The following is an 18,143-nucleotide window of genomic DNA, read 5'->3' as shown; positions in this document are numbered from 1 at the left end:
CATCCTCTTTTGTTTCAGTCTCAAGAAGAACTGGATCCTCTTAGGGATGTAATTAGTCCTGTCCCTTTAAGAAATGCTGGACTCTATTTAAAAAACAAACAAACAAAAAAAAACAAGGATGAAGGGGAGAAAGTGGAGATAACTGCTAGGTGCACCCTGATGGAACTAATGGAAAGACCTTGCTGTTTCAAGTGAAACAAAATAGTCCAGAACAAGCTATACAGAAGCCCAGTCCAATAAACTACCTTTCTGCTGAGAACAAGGTGAATTTAAACAGGTAACTGTACTCAGGAGAAGACTTTCTGCTCTTCAGGAGGATATTTTGTACATCTCTTGAACAGAGCTCCTCCTGAGATGCTAAGCATGAAGTATCCAGGCCACAAGATGAAGAGCATCTGGGTTGGGATGAAGTGAGTGACTAAGGTCCTGAGATTTGGTCTTGTTCTGGAGAAAGTTTAAAAGGTAAGCTGGTTGAGAAGCTCTGCAGACTGGAGAACAAATGCTGGCAAGACAATACCAATGCTATGAGGATCTCACAAACATAATCCTGCCCGATTCTAAACAACACTCTGGAAGGAAGCAAAACCAGAAGCTAAGCATATATTAGCTTGTCTTTCCAGAGAAATAAGAATACATTCAAGAGTCTCTGATGGAAGTTATCTACTTTAGAATAAAACAAAAATCCCTGCCACTTCCTGTTGTGATGAGTTGCAAACAAGCATACGTGAGGAATACCCCAGGTTTGAAAAGTGAGTGTTACGATATTTGAACAGAGAGCATACTTTGCTCAAGGAGTTTGCCAGACAGTGCTGAAAACCTGGAAGGTGGGACACTGAGGTGAAACTCCAAAGATGCATCTGACAGAGATAATCTGATGCGGCTTCGCCTTATTTCTTCACACAACATTACTGCTGTGGTGTCCATAAGAACAAGAAGTGTCTTTCCCTTGATGTGTGGGAGAAAAGCCCAAGAGGCAAGATGAATGCCAGCTCTCTCATGCTGATTGGGACAGATAAATCTTAGTGAGACCACAGATCTTGAATCTGTTGATTACTCAGGTGGGCTCCAAACCAAAGAGAAATGTCTAACTGTTGTATGTGGTTGACTACACATGAACAAAACTCCAACACTACATCAGATGGATCCATTCATCAACTCACAGTGGATACAATTTCTATGGGCATTCAAACCAGCATGTCTACTGATGAGTCAGAGAGTACACTGAGATCATACACTGGTGCAACTGCCCAAGACAAAGCTTGGCTCGCTGAATCACATACATACACGAGGTCATGTCATGCAGTAGTCCGAGTCATTTTTTACATTTGTGACTTGATGGGCTCTCAGGTCCAGTACAATGGCTAATATTGTCTGGAATCTGGTTTGTGGGAGGAAAAATCTGGCTACCCTAGAATTCAACACTACTACTACTCTATCCTCTGAACAGCAGAGAAGACTGACTTGCCTTCATTCATAAGCAATCTCACAAGTCTAAAAATGGACTAGATCTCGGACACACTAAATTCTACCTGATTCTTGGACTGACTTCTTCCCAAGAGTCATCCAGATATAGAAATACTTATACTCCTGTTTTCCTTAGGAATGCAACCACAAATCTTATACATTTTATAAATACTCACAAGGCCACACATAGGTCAAAAGTTAGGGCTGCGAACTGAAAACAGGAGTCATTTACCATAAATCTCTGACAGATAAACACATGGAAATAGGTCTCTCTCAACTCCACAGCAGTGCACCACTCCCCAGAATCCAGGGAGGGGGAAACAGATGTTAGAATTCTGTATGGTGATGCTATTTTCTTTAAATATTTGTTCAGATCTCACAGCTGAGAGTCTCCAATCTCATTTTGCCTCTGGAATTAGAATGTAGCACAGATTAAACTCTTTCCTTTTGTAGTGAGGAGGGACCTCTTCTAAGCTCCCAGCAGAAAGAGAGACTGGACCTCCCAAAGAGAGTAGGGTGGTGGTAGAGAAACAAACTGAAAGTTACAGCCTCATATCACACTGCTTAAAACCCAGTGGTATGTGGTAACGTAGGTACAAGCATAGGATAACCTGCTGGATAGAACAGGCGTAAGAGCAAATGCTACATAGCAAACTTGGAAGAGGTCCTTGATGAAGCTCTTATAGACAGCCTGGAAATGCCAAGCAGTTTGACTGCCTCATCAAACGATGGATGGACTCCAACGATGGATGGACTCTCCTCTGTTGACTGTCCCCCTTCTCATAGGCTGTTCAGGCTGTCTACCCATAAAGGATGCATAGCTCTGGAATGACAGGGTGGAACTACTATTTTTTAAGGAATGGTGTATAAATCCCCAAAGACTTCAAACATAACCATGATGTTTTTGAAACTGTGAAGATGATGGTTACTCAAGAAGGAGATTCTGAGCTGTCTGTTGCACATCCTGTGGAAGACCCAATGACTAAAATATGAATACCAACACATTGGTCTTGCAGATGCTATGTGCATCAGCAGGATGCTTCAAAAGAATAATCTTTCAAGAGGCTGAGATCCCAGCAATCAAACTTCCCTTGTCCCCTGTACACCAGTGCTCCTTTACAATTTTGACAGTGAATGATAGCAAACATCTATTCCAAAACTGAAAGAGGCAATTATGTTCAGGTTGTGTGTCAGAACTTTAGGTCCTGGACTAGGAAGGATGGAGAGACAAGACTATCAGCTACTCATAGAAACAGTCGTGCATCTAGCACTGGAGCTTTTCCATTCAGGAAATTCTTCTCTGGATATTGCTGGCTCTGACACATATCACGAACGTGCCTCTCTTTGAGGCACTTCAGATACCTCAAATGGTGATCATTCACCAGAACCTAAATTTGACACCCAGAACAAGTGGGAGCCAATGCTCTATGAAACTATGAAAACATTAAGAAATCACACTTACATTAAAATATGAATGAATACCACTAACTACATACAAATGGAAAAAACAAGTTCCATGAAAGGAAAAATACTTCTAGAAGCAATTTAACATGTTCAGTCGATCTTGGGACAAAGAGGACTGAGATCTGGGGATACCTCTGCCATTTATACATTGTGCAGCAGTATGAAGCAGCAGAAGGTGCACACATTACCCCAAAAAGCAACTGCTAAAAGAAGATGCAGTAAGCGCATAGCTGAAGGGGAATGGACATGTAAAATAGTTCACAGACAAAATCTGCTATATCAGTGACTGATTAGGCTGCACTTGTCTTCTGGGGGGAAAATTCACTGTCTTACATGATACCGATTTAGTTCAGAGTGCTTGTCAAGTGTTTTATGTTTATGATTAAGCTATTCTCCAAAGTTCTCTGGATCAGTTAACTCAATAGAAGTAGAGCATTTTTTGCTCTTTGCAAAGAGCCAACCACAATGAGGCCCTGGTTCATGACTAGCATTCATTAATGCCAAAATAATAAAAACAGTAAAGTAACACTTTTTAGAGGGATAACGGGGCACGATATCAGCAGGCTGTCCAGCACAATATAGACAGATATACGTGCCTTGACCGCTGTCTGCCCATTATCCTCACAAAGACATATGAGGATAACTAATATTCTGATAACAACTTACTGACAGAATATGAGCTGCTAGCTCTTCCAATTGTCTGTGCCACCACGCCTATGCTCTGTTTTTAGCACACTTGCTCAAATCAGAGCTAGCAGAGGTATATCTCCTCAAGCTGCAATTTACGCCTTCAGACCAAATGCAGACATACGCAAAGACTGGGAAGGCAACAGATCTATACTAGTGTAAAAAAGAAGGGGATGGAGTCTAATTTGACCATATTCAAAGCAATGCTATTCAACACTTAAAAACAATAAGACCTGGAGAAGCTACCTTTAGATCCGGAGAAACTAAAATGATTCAAACTAAAGCTGCACTGGGTATTAGTAAAACCAGCTCACGCAAAGGAGATAGGATCTGTCAGTGAAGGCACAGCATTGGTCACTAGACATGTGTCTGTGTTCTGAACTTTCTCCAGCATAGCTATGGCAGTCAGAGAACACATTCTTCACAACCCTGACCAACACAGGTAAGCCAGCAGAGAGCTGTACTATAGATTATAGCTTGAGGGTAATCTTGGAGGTACAGGTTGAACCTCTCTAGTCTGGCACTCTCTCATCCAGCAACATCGGTAATCCAGCATAATTTTAGATAGCTGGACAACCACTTATCATAGGTATGGCCGAGTTTCCTGCAGTCCCAAAAGTTCGTGTATAGCCACCAAATCTTGGTTCTCAGTGCTCTGTGTGGTTATGTAGCTGTAATTTACACCTAAACATCTTCTAAGAGCCCAGTAAACAATTAGAGTGTTGGTAATGTGACAGACAATATTGACCTCCCGTGGACTGCTAAATCTCCTGTCCGGCATCAGTCAGGTCCTCAAGGTGCCGGACGAGAAAGGTTCAACCTGTAGTGGAAACAAACAATTTCACCCTCTGATAAAGTAAACCAGAAAATGTAATTCCATAGTTAGCATTTTGGGTGGAAACTAAGAATGACTGATGAGCGTTAACAGACACTAACCAGATATGGTGAGGGTAATTTCTTGTGGGCTTCCTGAAGAGTTTGCAGTGGTGGAACCAGCAGCATGAGCTAGAACTTGACTCAGACTTGAGTTATTTATGGTCAATGTTATTTCATGCTGACCATTTGAAGTGGACACCACACCTTGTGATGTCATGACTTGAGAGAGTTCCTGTGCACCTAATATATTGGTTAGGAGAAAAATAAATAAATACACGACTTGTATTAATTACACAAAAATACAATCTTTAAAAGTACAATTTTAGCTTTTTGTACAATCAAGGAAAATCAGAAGATTACAATTATACTAAGCTGTTTAAAATTGTGTTTAGAATTAAGATGCTGTTGCTAGCCAATCTTTGCTTCCCAAAACTGTTAGATCCTTTTGATGACCAATCACTGTGCTGCAAATTTTAGTATACCTCTCTAATTATATAAAAATACAACTCTGCAAGGTATAGTGCTAAACTCATTTCATTGTAGCTTAACAGATAATGAGGGGGATGGAGTTTAGAATGGAGGTACTGAAACTACTTTCAATATTTTTTCCGATTTCAAAAGCTTTCAGCAATGTTTTCTAGGTTGTTCTTTCCTAAGAGATTGCTTGGTTTTTCAAAAATAAAATAAAAACACAGGCGAGCTTCTTCTTCAGAAAGAAAGGGTAAAAAAAAAAAAAAATACAAAAAAACCCACTCAAATTAGACTGAACATTTGTCTCAAAGCAACTGGGAGTACAAAGTTGTAGCTTGACAGAGAAGCCATCCTTACTAAACCATGACTTTCGATATATGTGAGGAAACCATTTTTATTCACCAAAATTTGTTAAAAATCTTCAAGAAAAACAACACTTTTCACATGAACAGTATTTAACAATTACTAACCAACATTTCAAATTAAATTAAGTTACACTGGACATAGGTAAAAGACTACTTTGACTGCACCATGACACATCTAGAAATTAGAATGTTTCTACATTTTTCATTCTATGCTTTTAATTCATACAAGATAATATATCATTATAGTATAGGGTAAACATGGAGTTCTAAAGTTATAGAAAAACATGTACTGTATGAGAAAACGTATGCGCTCATCTAGACGATGACTGCATTTTGAATAAGTTATGTTGTAACTCAGGTTGGCTGAAAAATTTCCAATGGAAAAGACTTCCATAAGAAAATAAAATTGAAATGTTTTTAGGAAGATACTGATTTTTGTGAAAAATTTGATGAGATAAAGCTGAAGTGGCTCCACTGTGAGCAGTTCAAACCATTCTGTTCTGACTTTTGTATTATCATTTTGTATTATTATTCATTAGAATACAACAAATCACAAGTAAAAAATATTACTCAATTAAAATTAGAAGTTTTGATAACATTGAAATGTTTCCGCATGTTTCATGAAAAGTTCTGAGATTTCAGCATGCCATTCCAATAGTCAGAACAGAAACAAATGTTGAGATCTCATCATTTGCTATGTGACAGAAATTCCATTTTTGAGCCAGTTCTATCTGCAAACCTAATTCTGGAATTTCCTTGGCTGTGTGGTTAGCTATGCAGTCTCAATGTTTTCTCAAATTAGTTTGCCGATGAAACGTTTGTTCTGTTGAGGGCAGAATACACGTTTAGCACAGTACAGCACAAAGACAATGGAAGAGTCTTTAGGCTTCTCAGGAGCTTTTCATCAAAATAAGTTGCACTTATAAGAAACTGCTTACATTCCACTCACCAAAGTTTATAAAGGAGTCTAGACCTGAAATCCCCCCTTACTCGTAAGCATAAATGTTAACATTTAGATAACTAGTTAGCAAGTACAATCACAAAATTAGAGGCCTAAGTGTGCCTGGAAAATGTAAGTAAATTTAAAAAAAACGAAGACCCAGATGTTTGTGTTATATAACTCTCTTTAGGGAGCTGTGTATTTTATCCTCAAACTTAAAGCAGTAATGCATTTAATATCAATATCCCTTTACTTATTTAATGAAATTCAAAAGAATAAAGAGCAAGTTAACCAATACCACTAAAAACATGGTTAAAAACAACCACAACACCACAAAAGGCAAGAGGAAAGGGCTTAATAACACTTCTTACCACTACTGTTAGTTGTCAACACAGAGTCTTGCTCAGACAGTGATCCTATTGTCATACTAGCTGAAGAAGTAACTGTGGGCTGCAAAGACAAGCTTGATATGGGCTGGATAACCACATTTGCTGGCACCGTGCTGTCTGTTGTTTGGAGGGAGTTGTTCTGTGGAGCCATGCTGGGATCCCCAGTTAGCTGGTGGGCTAGTAAGTTACTCTGCTGTAGTGTCTGCTGTAAAATACCAGGATCGATCTGAAAAGCAACACAGTCAGATATGGATAAGCGAACTTTACTGTAAACCCAGAATTCCAGATGGCAGTGTCTTAAAATGCCTGTAACTCATTAGGCCTCTTTAGACATCACCTTTTCTTTTTGAATCTAGATCTTATTACACTTACAGAACATTATGAAATCTGATGCAGCTTGCAGCTGATGACTTGGTAAGCAAAAACATATGATTAGAAAATTTAACACCGGTTCCTCAGCAATTGCCTGGCTTTCTATTTGTTTTTACTATAATTCAAAGAATTGCCTTCCACCCATTCAAGTCCTACATGGTTTGGACCTTGGTCAAGAGCATGCCACTTTCTCCAATATCCAATAGCAATTCAGAGCAACAAGTTTGAGAAACTCATTAAATTTAAACGGGACTGGCTGCAGGATGTTTTTCATGTTGGAACTTGATACTTGCTCTGTATTGCCTTCAGGTCACTTTGCTCAGGCCTTTGACAGTGAAGGCGAAAGGGAGTAGAAGAAAAGAGTGAACTGATAGTCTGAATGACTTATGTTTCCTCCTATGCTGTAGTCATAAACTTATTTTTGTGCTTGAATAAACTATGTACATCTCACCCTCAAGCTGTATAAACTGGCATCTTAGATACTTTTCAAAATATACAGTCATATTATGCATGTTCATTTACATATACTAAAGTGCAGTGTGTGTCTATATTACAGATTTATATATGGAGCTTCTTTTTCATGTTTAAAACCAATAAAACTGCACCAAATCCATTCTTCCTCCACACTGTGTTAGGAGTACTGAAAACTGGTTGAAGCTAAGAACTTTGTCATTTTTTTTTTTTTTAACATTTCTCCTGGATTATGTAATAAATAAGTAAATAAATAAAACATCTAGCAATGGAAGGTTCTGAACAACACAAGAGGGAGAGCATTCCTCGAAAGAAAGAGTACAAACAGGAGGAAATTGTGAAGTAAAATGCTTCAGAAAATTAATGTTATTAATGGATAAAAAGCAAGTTAAAATTTGAATAAAAAATTCAGAAAAAAAAAAAAATCAGTGAAAACCAGAAACCTTAAGTTTTATTTTCAAAGCGCGCGTGTGCGCGCACAAAGATTTTTAATAATGTAGAACATGGAATCATTGCAGCATGACAAGAAACCCCATGCAGGTAGCACTCCAGTGAGGCTAGCAGGGCTACGCATGACACTCCACCAGCTGTGGGACAATTATTAATAGAAATACAAAACTTACTTGTAATGTGATGTTGTTAATACTGGCCGCATCTATTCCAGAAATTTGAACATTCTGTCCAACTAGATTTGCAGCAAGCTGTAACTGTATGCCTTCAAGGGTGGCCAAACTACCATCTGTCAAGGAGACAGTTAAGTCACCTCCAGCTACCAAAGAAAATAGTCATATTATAATTTCTTTTTGTTATTACTGGTCTCCTTTTTATCCAGTTTTCAAAAATGAAATCATTCTGAAATACCTAACTATTTGCAATTCTGTATACCAAGAAACATAAATTAGATTCAAGAGGTCAGTGCTCCATTTTTAAAGTTTATAATAAATCTACATAATGCATTTAGTGGGAAAAAAATTAAATTTAGCAGTGACCAGGTTCTTTCATGAAGCAGAATAACTTTAGAATGAATCCAGAATTCTAGACACAAAGGTCCAAATGCTTCAATATTTTCACTTTTTGAATGTCCACACACTCTGAATGTAAAACAGCACATCTGAAAATGGTTGCACCAAAAATCTGAATATGTATGTATCCGTGAAGGCTCTTTGAAAATTTATATGTAGTACAGCAACACTATAGTTCAACACGAAGTTCTACCTTTGTCCAAGTAAATGCTTGTGTAGATAGAATACACGTAAAGCCTTCAAATCTGACAAGCATTAAACTGTTCTAATTTAAAAGGATATTCATTCAATACTGGATCTATTTTACAATATATATAAAAATGTCCTTTTGCAAGTCACGTAAGAACCATTTCAACAGCCCTCTGTTCTGCTTTCCTTATTTTCAATATTTATGCTGCTAGAAAGACATTCGTTTCCCACTACAACTATAGAAAACATCGGCAAGGGTACTACTGGGCAACATGAAACACAAGGGAAAGGCTATTGATATTTCTTAAAAGGTTCTTTACACCTTTTCTGAGGACTGTCCCACCCCTCACTTTCTGCTCAAGTAAAACTCAAATCCCAATGATTTGAACTGGCCAATTTATATCTACCAATATTATGTGAACTGAAACCACTTGGTTTAAAGCAGTTCTACATAACAGGGTTAAATCCAACCAGACAGGGTAGAATGGCTGTAGTTAAATTTGAAAGATATGTAAGCGTTTATGAACATGGATGTAAATTTGTGGAAAATACTTGCCTATAAAGGAGGCTCACAGGGCAAAATTTTCAAAAGTGCCCTAATGATTTAAATGTCAGTCTCATTTTAAATGCTAAGGACACTATGGCTTTGTCTTCATTCCCAATTCGGAGGCGGAGTGCAAATGAGTAAGATCAAAAGTGCCAGTGAAGCACTGATTCACAACTCTCATGCTTCATTTGCATAATCCCATGACATGGAGTTTCCAGAAGAGACTTTTCCAAAAACAAAAAAAAAAAAACAGCTGTGCAGATGAGGTTCCTGCAGGGAAAAATGCCATTTTTGAAAGAACCTCTCTTCTTATTTCATTTCAGAAAAAAGTGTTCTTTCAAAAACTGCTTTTTTCCCCTGCAGAAACCCCATTTACACTGTTGCTTTTGTTTATGAAAAGTCTCTTCCAGAAACGTTATCACAAGGGATTATGCAAATGAAGCATGAGCGTTGTAAAGCAGTGCTTTATTTGAGCGTTGTAAAGCAGTGCTTTATTTGCACTTTTAATCTCCCTCATTTCCATTCTTTCTCTGAAAAGGGAATGTAATGTAGATGTAGCCCCTCTGTTGTTCATTTTCCATAAGACTTAAAATAGCCAAGACCTACACACCTAAATCACTTCTGTAAATATCATCCTATTCTCACCTTAATTTCTTAAATATTGCTTATTTTATTATCTTTATTACTTTTTGCTTTGAACAGTAACTGTAGGGAGTGATTTGAGCATATTTTCTCCATTTCCACAGCTAATATAAATTAACTTTCCTTTCTTTATAATCTAACACTTACAGTTAAAAAATACATTTTTAAAATGAACGGTGTACATAAAACACTACTTTTCTCTTATTTTACAGGAAATGGTAACAGAGTCTCAAGTAAAATCTATGTGGAGTCTCTATCTTAGGCTCCTATTTCATCAACATTGTCCTCATCTTTCTGTGCAGACCTGACTATATTATCAGAAGAACATGACAACCTTTCGGTTTTTTTCAAATCAGAACCTGAACATGTTCTCTACTCCTCTGAAAATAATGAATCCTTAACAGATTGTACATGACATCTCCATTGCTGAAATCACTCCTTTCACCCCCAAAAGCATCACTTTGGCTATGTCTACACTAGCCAAAAACTTCGAAATGGTCATGCAAATGGCCATTTCTAAGTTTACTAATGAAGCGCTGAAATACATATTCAGTGTCTCATTAGCATGCGGGCGGCCGCGGCACTTTGAAATTGACCCGGCTCGCCGTCACGCAGCTTGTCCAGATGGGGCTCCTTTTCGAAAGGACCCCGCCTACTTCGAAATCCCTTTATTCCTATGAGCAGATGGGAATAAGGGGACTTCGAAGTAGCCGGGGTCCTTTCGAAAAGGAGCCCCATCTGGGCGAGCCACATCAATTTCGAAGTGACGCAGCCGCCTGCATGCTAATGAGGCGCTGAATATGTATTTCAGCACTTCATTAGTAAACTTTGAAATGGCCATTTGCATGGCCATTCAAAGTTTTTGGCTAGTGTAGACATAGTTTTTATTAGGAAGAGTCAAACAAGTACTTCAGTGGAAGGCTTATCTGAATAAGAACTACAGTTAGGCATATGGCTGTAAATTTTCTTTAACAGAAATCAGAGGTTACTATTCTGGATAACTAAGCCCAAAAGAAAGTATTCATTTTTTTTACCTGACATAGAAGCAGGAAGGATAGCCTGGCTCACAAGTCCTTGCTGAAGCAAATTTTGATCAAATTGACCTGTCAGAACAGAATTATTCATAATAAAAACATTGGGGTCTGTTGCTGAAGAATTGAGAAGATTCACTGGTTGTAGTCCCTCAGTTGATGTACGGGTCATAGGCTTCCTGGCCCTTTTCGTTTCTGGTTTATAGTGACATTGTATGTGGGTTTTTCTGCGCCCTGATGTACGAAACCGTAAGTCACAGTGAGGACACTTGAATGGCTTTGCTCCTGTATGCAGGCGCATATGCACCTTTAGACTCCCTTTGGTAGAAAAAGAATTACTGCATACATGACAACTGAAGAGCTTCTGGCCTGGACAACAAAAGAGAGAGCAAGTAAAGAAAAAAATCAATGTTACCGTTACCATATAACAAGGTGAACAATCAAGAGCTCTAAACAAATTTGAAAAGGAAGCTCAACTAGCTTCTGTTAAACAAAATAATGAACACTTAAAAATATTTAAGAACAAACTGTGAATGCTAAAACCCATACTATTTCCATAGCCCCATTAATGCTATTAACCTTCCTGTAAACCAAGGCCATAATGAAGCAATCACCCTAGATCAGGGGTGAGCAAACTTTTTAAACTGTGCTCCCCATTTTCAGCCCTCCAATTAGCCAGGTCCCTGTCCCCTGCACAACCTGTGGAAGGACCACAGGAAGGGATGTGGGTGGGGGCACGCACTGGCTAGGGGCAAAGGGGCTAGGTGAGCAGCAGCTCCTCACAGGAAAGGGGAAAGTGCTATAGGTTGGGCCAGCTGTGGTAGCCCAAGCGCCAGGACACCCCCCAGCCAGCCCCGCCCCTGCTGCCACGAACCAGCCAGCCCAGCCCAGCCACAGGGCAGGTGCCACAGGTGTGCCGGTCCCCTCTCCCCGATTTGCTCAGCGTGATCAGTTCTCCACCCCACAGCATCGCCAGCCCTCCGATAGCACTGCACCCACCCCTTACAAAAAGTCATGTGCCCCCCCGCCCATTTGTGCACCCCTGCCCTAGATCATTACACCGAGACTGTGTCCTAAACCTTCCATTTCTTCCTTCTAAAATTTCAGATTGTGTTGGAATCCTCAATCATGCACTCTCTCACCTGGATGATTGTACCCTCTTTTCTCTAATCTTTCTGACAAACAACCTTGCCTTCCTCAAATCCATTGAATACATTACTGTCACTTCCCTAGGCTCTCTGCGCTGGCTTGACCTTCTTTACCACATCAAGCATTCTAGTTCTTACCTTTATGGTCCTTCGCAACTTAGTCCCTTCCTTCTTTGTCCATTCTTGCATCTTACTGCATGGATCCCACCTTCTACCATTAATGATCCATTATCAATTTGTTCTTTTCTGTTAAAAGTATCTGCACTTCCTTCCACGCCACCCCTCATGCATGCAGCAGCCTCCCCAGACTAGTCTGGGAAACCTAGTCCTTCTCAAGACCTAAATACTTCAGGATGCCAATGAGAAACTCCCAAACAAAAAAGTTTAGATGGTCTGCTAGAAGGGACTTCTGATATTTGCTTCACGTTCCTTTATAACTAATAATGTAATAAAGAAAAAAATCAATTTACTGAAAACCATCTAGCAGTGCACAAATCTGGCTTATATAAACATATTAGTTCCCTCATCCTTCTTTCCTTGTTCTTGTAGATTGCTGCACACACAAGCAGCCTTCTTTTAAATTAGAGCTTGTCTACACAAGAAGCTTAATACACTTCAAAGTGAGCCAAGCTAAACTGCACAAAGGCCATTTTATTGTAGAATAAGCATGTCCACACTGGGAATCAGTGCAGAACAGCTACTGCATTTTAAACTCATGCCTGGAATAAACTAGGGTGCAAATGGCAAGTACAAGAGCTATTCCACAATAACTCCAAGGTTGGACACTTTTACTCTGCATCACAAGGGACTTTGTGCAGCTTAGTTTAACTCACTTGAAGTGGATTAATCTAAACAGTCAAAAGGCACTCAGTGCTGAATGTGACATTACAGCTGGGATACAAGCTCTGATCAATGCACTGGTGGTCAGTTTAGAGGGCCTAGTGAAAACCTGCTAAATCAACTGCAGATCACTTTCCAACCAATACCTGTACTCCACTCCCCACCCCCACACCCCCCCAAAAAAGTAAGGTAAGCGAACATACCCTTCAGAGTAACTCAATTTAAGATACATTATCTACAGCTATATTACTCATGTAGCTGGTGTTGTATACCTCAGGTCAACTTATTGCAGTAGAGTAGACCTACCCTGAGTGTCCACATGGGGAGTCAATGGGAAATAACCGTTCCATTTTAAATTCACACACGTATTTAGTCTGCCCCTAACTCTGCTGTCAAGACAGGCCATCAGATTGCAGTCTCTTTGCAGCTGAGACTTTTACTCTGTGCGTGTACAATACTTCACACAATGAAGCAAACTTCCAATTTGGCCAGGACTTCTAGGCAGTACTGCTATACAGACCAATATAGTAAGTTTCCATGCCTATGTATGCAACTGCTGTAAATGTACATGCAGTTGTGGAAATGCGAGCATGAAATTCCGGAAGTGTTGGCCTGAAAAGAAAAAGGATTAAATGGAAGAAATAAATCATTCTCTACTTTCCTGTAACCCTCATTCTTCAAGATGTGTTATGTGTATCCATTTCAAGGGCACTCCCAGAACACATACATAAGCAAGGGCACGCACAGAACCCATGTCAGATTTGTCCAAGGCACCCCGAGGACTGGCTCATGTGCTTTCTGCTGTTGTGCGCCAGTGTGTGCAGATTTGAAGGGTGGAGACACCTTGGACCCTCCCTTTGGCCCTTCATATCATACAGATTTGTGACAAAGGGGAAGGAGGGTGGGTAGTGGAATGGACATATGCAACATCTCATGAAAACAACAACTCAAGGAAAGATAGTATTTCTTCCAAGTGATTGCACACATCCACTCCGCTATAGGCTACTCTTAGAAGATTAATGGAAGGTGGGCCCAGATTTTATTCAAAAAGTGACTGTATAACATAACAGCATACCTGAATCTAGCTTCATTCATGGATTGATTATTAAGCAGCAAATAACTATACCACCTTGTTGATTTGCAGCTATCCAGCATGGGAACTTGTGCAAGGAAAGCCAAAGAAGCTGCATATGTTCTAGTCTAATGAGCTAGCACTGTGTGTCCGTGTGCCTCTGCAGCTACACTCAGATTTCTACAGCAGCGTCTACATACATCAGGCATGCACGGTGCCTGCCTCACACACTGACAGTGCCCCAACAGTAATCTCCTCTTTGAGAGGGAGATGTCCTTGTAGGTGTGCTTTGTTCTGTCTAAATAAAAGGATAATGCCCTGCATAACGAGTGCATACATCATTGATTCAAAAGTATTTGCATGCAGCTTCAGGAAAATCATGGGTAAGTGAATAGGTCTGTTGATGTGAAAAGGTGAGCGGACTCTGGCCAGGAATTTGGGATGCGTTTGAAGGGTGACGTTGAGCTTAAAAACATAGTGTATGGTGGGTTAGCCATGAGTGCCTCAATTTCCCCAACACGTCTAGCAGATGCGATGGCAACTACAAATGCAGCTTCAATAAATAAATTGAGGAGTGACCATTCGGCCAGAGGATCAGAGGGCTGGTGCATCAAACACATGAGGACCAAATGCAATATCCCAAGGCTGAATGTGCAGTCTAATGCCTTGATATTGAACTTCTAGACCCTTAAGGAATCTCTTTGTAATAGAATGTGCAAAAACAGATGTCATCAATCTGAAGGTGAAAAGTAGTGATTGCTGCCAAAGGGACCTTTATGGACCTGAGGGAGAGGCCAGATAATTTAAGGTGTGAGAGAGAGTCAAGTATTAGTGGGAGAGGTGTGGAAGCAGGAGTAGCTTGTCTACTAGAACACCATTTAAGCTGTGTTCTGCTGTGTAAAAGTATTCTTTGTACTTGTTCAAAACAAGTACACTCCACTAAGGAGCCATGCTTTGAGGTGAAGCATCAGTAAAGTTAGGGTGGTGTATTTGAAATCCAGGTTGTGATAAAAGGTTGAGAGTGAGTGGCTGTGGAAATGAGGGGCAGACTGACATCCTGATGATGAATGGGTACTATGATTGGCCATGTAGGAGCTACAGTATGACCCTGGCTCTGTCCATTTAGAGCCCAGCCAGTCATTCTGGTAGCATGGAGACCAGCTGACCAGTCAGAAGTGGAACTCCTCTTCCCTCCATCAGCCACCTGGTGGGGAACCCCAGGAGCTCAGCCACGCAGGCAGTCTGGGACAGGAGAGCCAGGAGGCCTGACCCTCATTTGGGACCACTCAGGTCCCCAAGATGCTAGACTAGTGAGGTACAGCCTATAGCATCCTTGTCGCTCATGCTGGTTGTTGCTATGCATGAGACTAACGGAAACTCCCCTGCTTTAAAACATTTGTTCCTCTGAACAAGAACTGGAGGCATCAACTGTACACAGGCACCCACATGGCAGAAGAAAAAAATTTAAGAGCATTCTAAAACTGATTGAAGAAACGATTTCAGCCAAGTGACAACGAGAGAACAATGATTACAATTTAGCCATTTTATCTGACACACATTCAGACCAAATCCTTAAGTTTAAACCATTAAACTTAATTCTTTACAGCAAGACTAACCAGCTTCCAGATGTCCTGCAGCCCTCTATGATCCCAACAAGGTTGTCAGTGAAACAGAACACATTTGGAATAATACTCAACAAAGATATTGTCTGGGGTTTGTTAAGACAGTGGGAGAAAACTACGCTTCTCTTGGAGTGAACGGGACCTTTAGAACACACAATAATTCTAGGTTATGGCATTATATACCACTCAAATCACTTTTGACATGATCATAAAGAACTCTGCAATCATTACTTACAGGAGTAGGACACTGTTTCAGAGTTGGCTGTACAAAGCTAATTGTAAAATTTCAGTCATAACGAACTAATACAAAAAGATACTCAAAGACTGAGTTTTGTTAATGCATACACTTACTATCACCATCATCAATAACCATGGGCTCAGCGCCCGTTGGTGTCTGATGCCCCTCTCACTGTTTCCTTCCATCTTTCCCTGTCCAGTGCAGAGTGGCTTAGTTTCTGTAGACTAGCTCCGCACCGATCTACTACATCATCTATCCGTTCCCTGTGAGGTCTGCCTCTCCTATTTGAACCATCCATTATGCCAAATAGCAGGGTCTTGATTTTTCATTCGTCGTTCATTCTGCAAATATGCCCAAATAGTTGTAGCTTCCGTTTTATAAACTTCTGCAGCAGGTTCTCTTTCAGTTGTATCTTTCTATATAATTCCTCACTGGTGATCTTCTGCATCCATCCTATTCTCAGAATCTTTCTATAACAACTCCTTTTGAATGCCAATATTCTTCTTTTCGAATCTTTCATTCTCACCCATGTCTCACATTCATACAACATGCTGCTAAATACACACATTTTCAAGACTCTTAGCTTCATTCTTAAGCTAATTGCTTTGCTTTTCCAGATCGTATCCATTACCTTCAAACTAGCTCTCGCTTTTGCTATTCTAGTCTCTATTTCCTTCTTACAGTTTAAATCATATGTTATGTTGCTCCTCAGATACGTGAGCTTCTCTACATTTTCTGGTTCAATATCATCAACACTGATCTTCCTTCCTACTTCCTTCTCCAAATACCACTGTTTTTGTTTTATCAATGTTCATAATCAGTCCGTACCGCTTCCCTTCTTCATTCAACACCTCCACCGTTTTCGCTAGCTTCTCCTCATCTTTCTCAATGATAACTATATCATCTGTGAACCTCAAGTTGTTAATTCTTTTCCTATACACTGATACCCCTTCTACCTCTTCCCTGATCTTGTCCATCACTCTCTCCAGATGCGTGATGAAGATACCTGGCGATACTGGATCTCCTTGTGTCATACCTCTCCTTGTTTTAAACCAACTTCCCAATTCCCTGCATGTTCTCACCGCTGCCTCCACATTGTCACTGATATCCTTCAACAACCTTATCAGTCTGCTATCCACTTCGTATGACTCCAACACCGCCCAAGTCACTTTCTGACCTATACTGTCAAATGCCTTTTGAAAATCAACGAAGCAAGTGCATACGTTCTTGTTCTTTCATCGAGGTTTCTCCGCTATCATTGTTAGTACCAACATCTGCTGTAGGGTACTTCTATCTTTTCTGAACCCTGCTTGCTCATCTGCTATATGTTCTTCTATCTGCTATCTTAGTCTCTCAGTCAGTATCATCATCAGCACCTTGCCTAGATGACTCCTTCGGGCAGTTTTTCTGTAGTTCTTGCACTCCAATGTACTTCCTTTCTTGGTATTGTCACTAGCTCAGATCTTGTCCATCCTTAGGCACCTTACCTTCTTTCCATGCTATATTACACAGTCAGTGTATTTCCTGCATCATGCTTTCTCCTCTGTATTTGATCATCTCCCCCGTGATCTTATCATTTCCAGGACTCTTATTGTTCTTTAGTTGTTTCACTGCTTTTTCTATTTCCTCCTTTGAAATATCAGTCTCGCTCTTGATGCTCGGTGGAGATATCTCTTTCCGTTCTTCAATCAGTCTCTCTGAGACGCTCGGGTTCAACTATGTTTTGTATAGGTCAGTGCAATATCTCGTCCATCACTGCACAATCGTCTCCCTGTTCATGAGCACTTCTTTGTTCTCATCTTTGATCGTCATCTGCTTTGGTTGCTATTTCCTATTAATATTCCTAATTGTCTTATACACCTCCCTGGTCTTACATTCGCCGTAATACCTCTCTATATCTTCACAATACCCTTACTATGGTAGAAGTCTATTAGAACAGACATTTACAGTCTGTTGATGCTAGTCATTATAATATACCGCAATGATGCCAACAAACTCCTCTGGCAGAAAAATGAACCAAACACGTTCTTTCACTTTGAAATGCATCAGACAAGAAAAAGCTTTTGGCCCATAAATTGTATTAAGAAAAATGTTCTAATCTTCTAATTTTAAATAATACCGCAAACCTTGTCTGTCCTGGCCAAGACCACCACTAAGCACTGGACTGTTCCAACACGTATTAAAGTGCAAAGCATAGCTGTGTCTCCTTGAAACTGCTATAATAAAAATTTTGATAGATGATGTGTTAAAACAATCGGTTTTATCAATAAACACTCCAGAAGATATTGTGGAT

The 18,143-nt window shown here is 40.0% G+C and overlaps 1 protein-coding gene across 3 annotated transcripts in view; it reads right to left on the bottom strand.

Moving 5' to 3' along the window:
* Nucleotides 1–18,143, bottom strand: part of ZNF236 (zinc finger protein 236) — a 178,311-nt gene that overhangs the window by 33,213 nt on the left and 126,955 nt on the right. For 2 of the 3 annotated variants that reach the window (XM_074987533.1, XM_074987534.1), the window contains exons 23-26: nt 10,934–11,299; nt 8,123–8,268; nt 6,639–6,882; nt 4,552–4,731 (exon numbers count right to left, since the gene is read on the bottom strand). In XM_074987533.1, the coding sequence (XP_074843634.1) occupies nt 4,552–4,731; nt 6,639–6,882; nt 8,123–8,268; nt 10,934–11,299 (936 nt within the window). The remainder of the gene's footprint in view (nt 1–4,551; nt 4,732–6,638; nt 6,883–8,122; nt 8,269–10,933; nt 11,300–18,143) is intronic. The other variant, XM_074987535.1, reaches the window with a different exon arrangement.

This window comes from Carettochelys insculpta, chromosome 2, assembly GCF_033958435.1.
Source record: "Carettochelys insculpta isolate YL-2023 chromosome 2, ASM3395843v1, whole genome shotgun sequence".
In the NCBI taxonomy this organism is placed as follows: domain Eukaryota; kingdom Metazoa; phylum Chordata; order Testudines; family Carettochelyidae; genus Carettochelys; species Carettochelys insculpta.
This window is presented reverse-complemented; position numbering and strand designations above follow the sequence as displayed.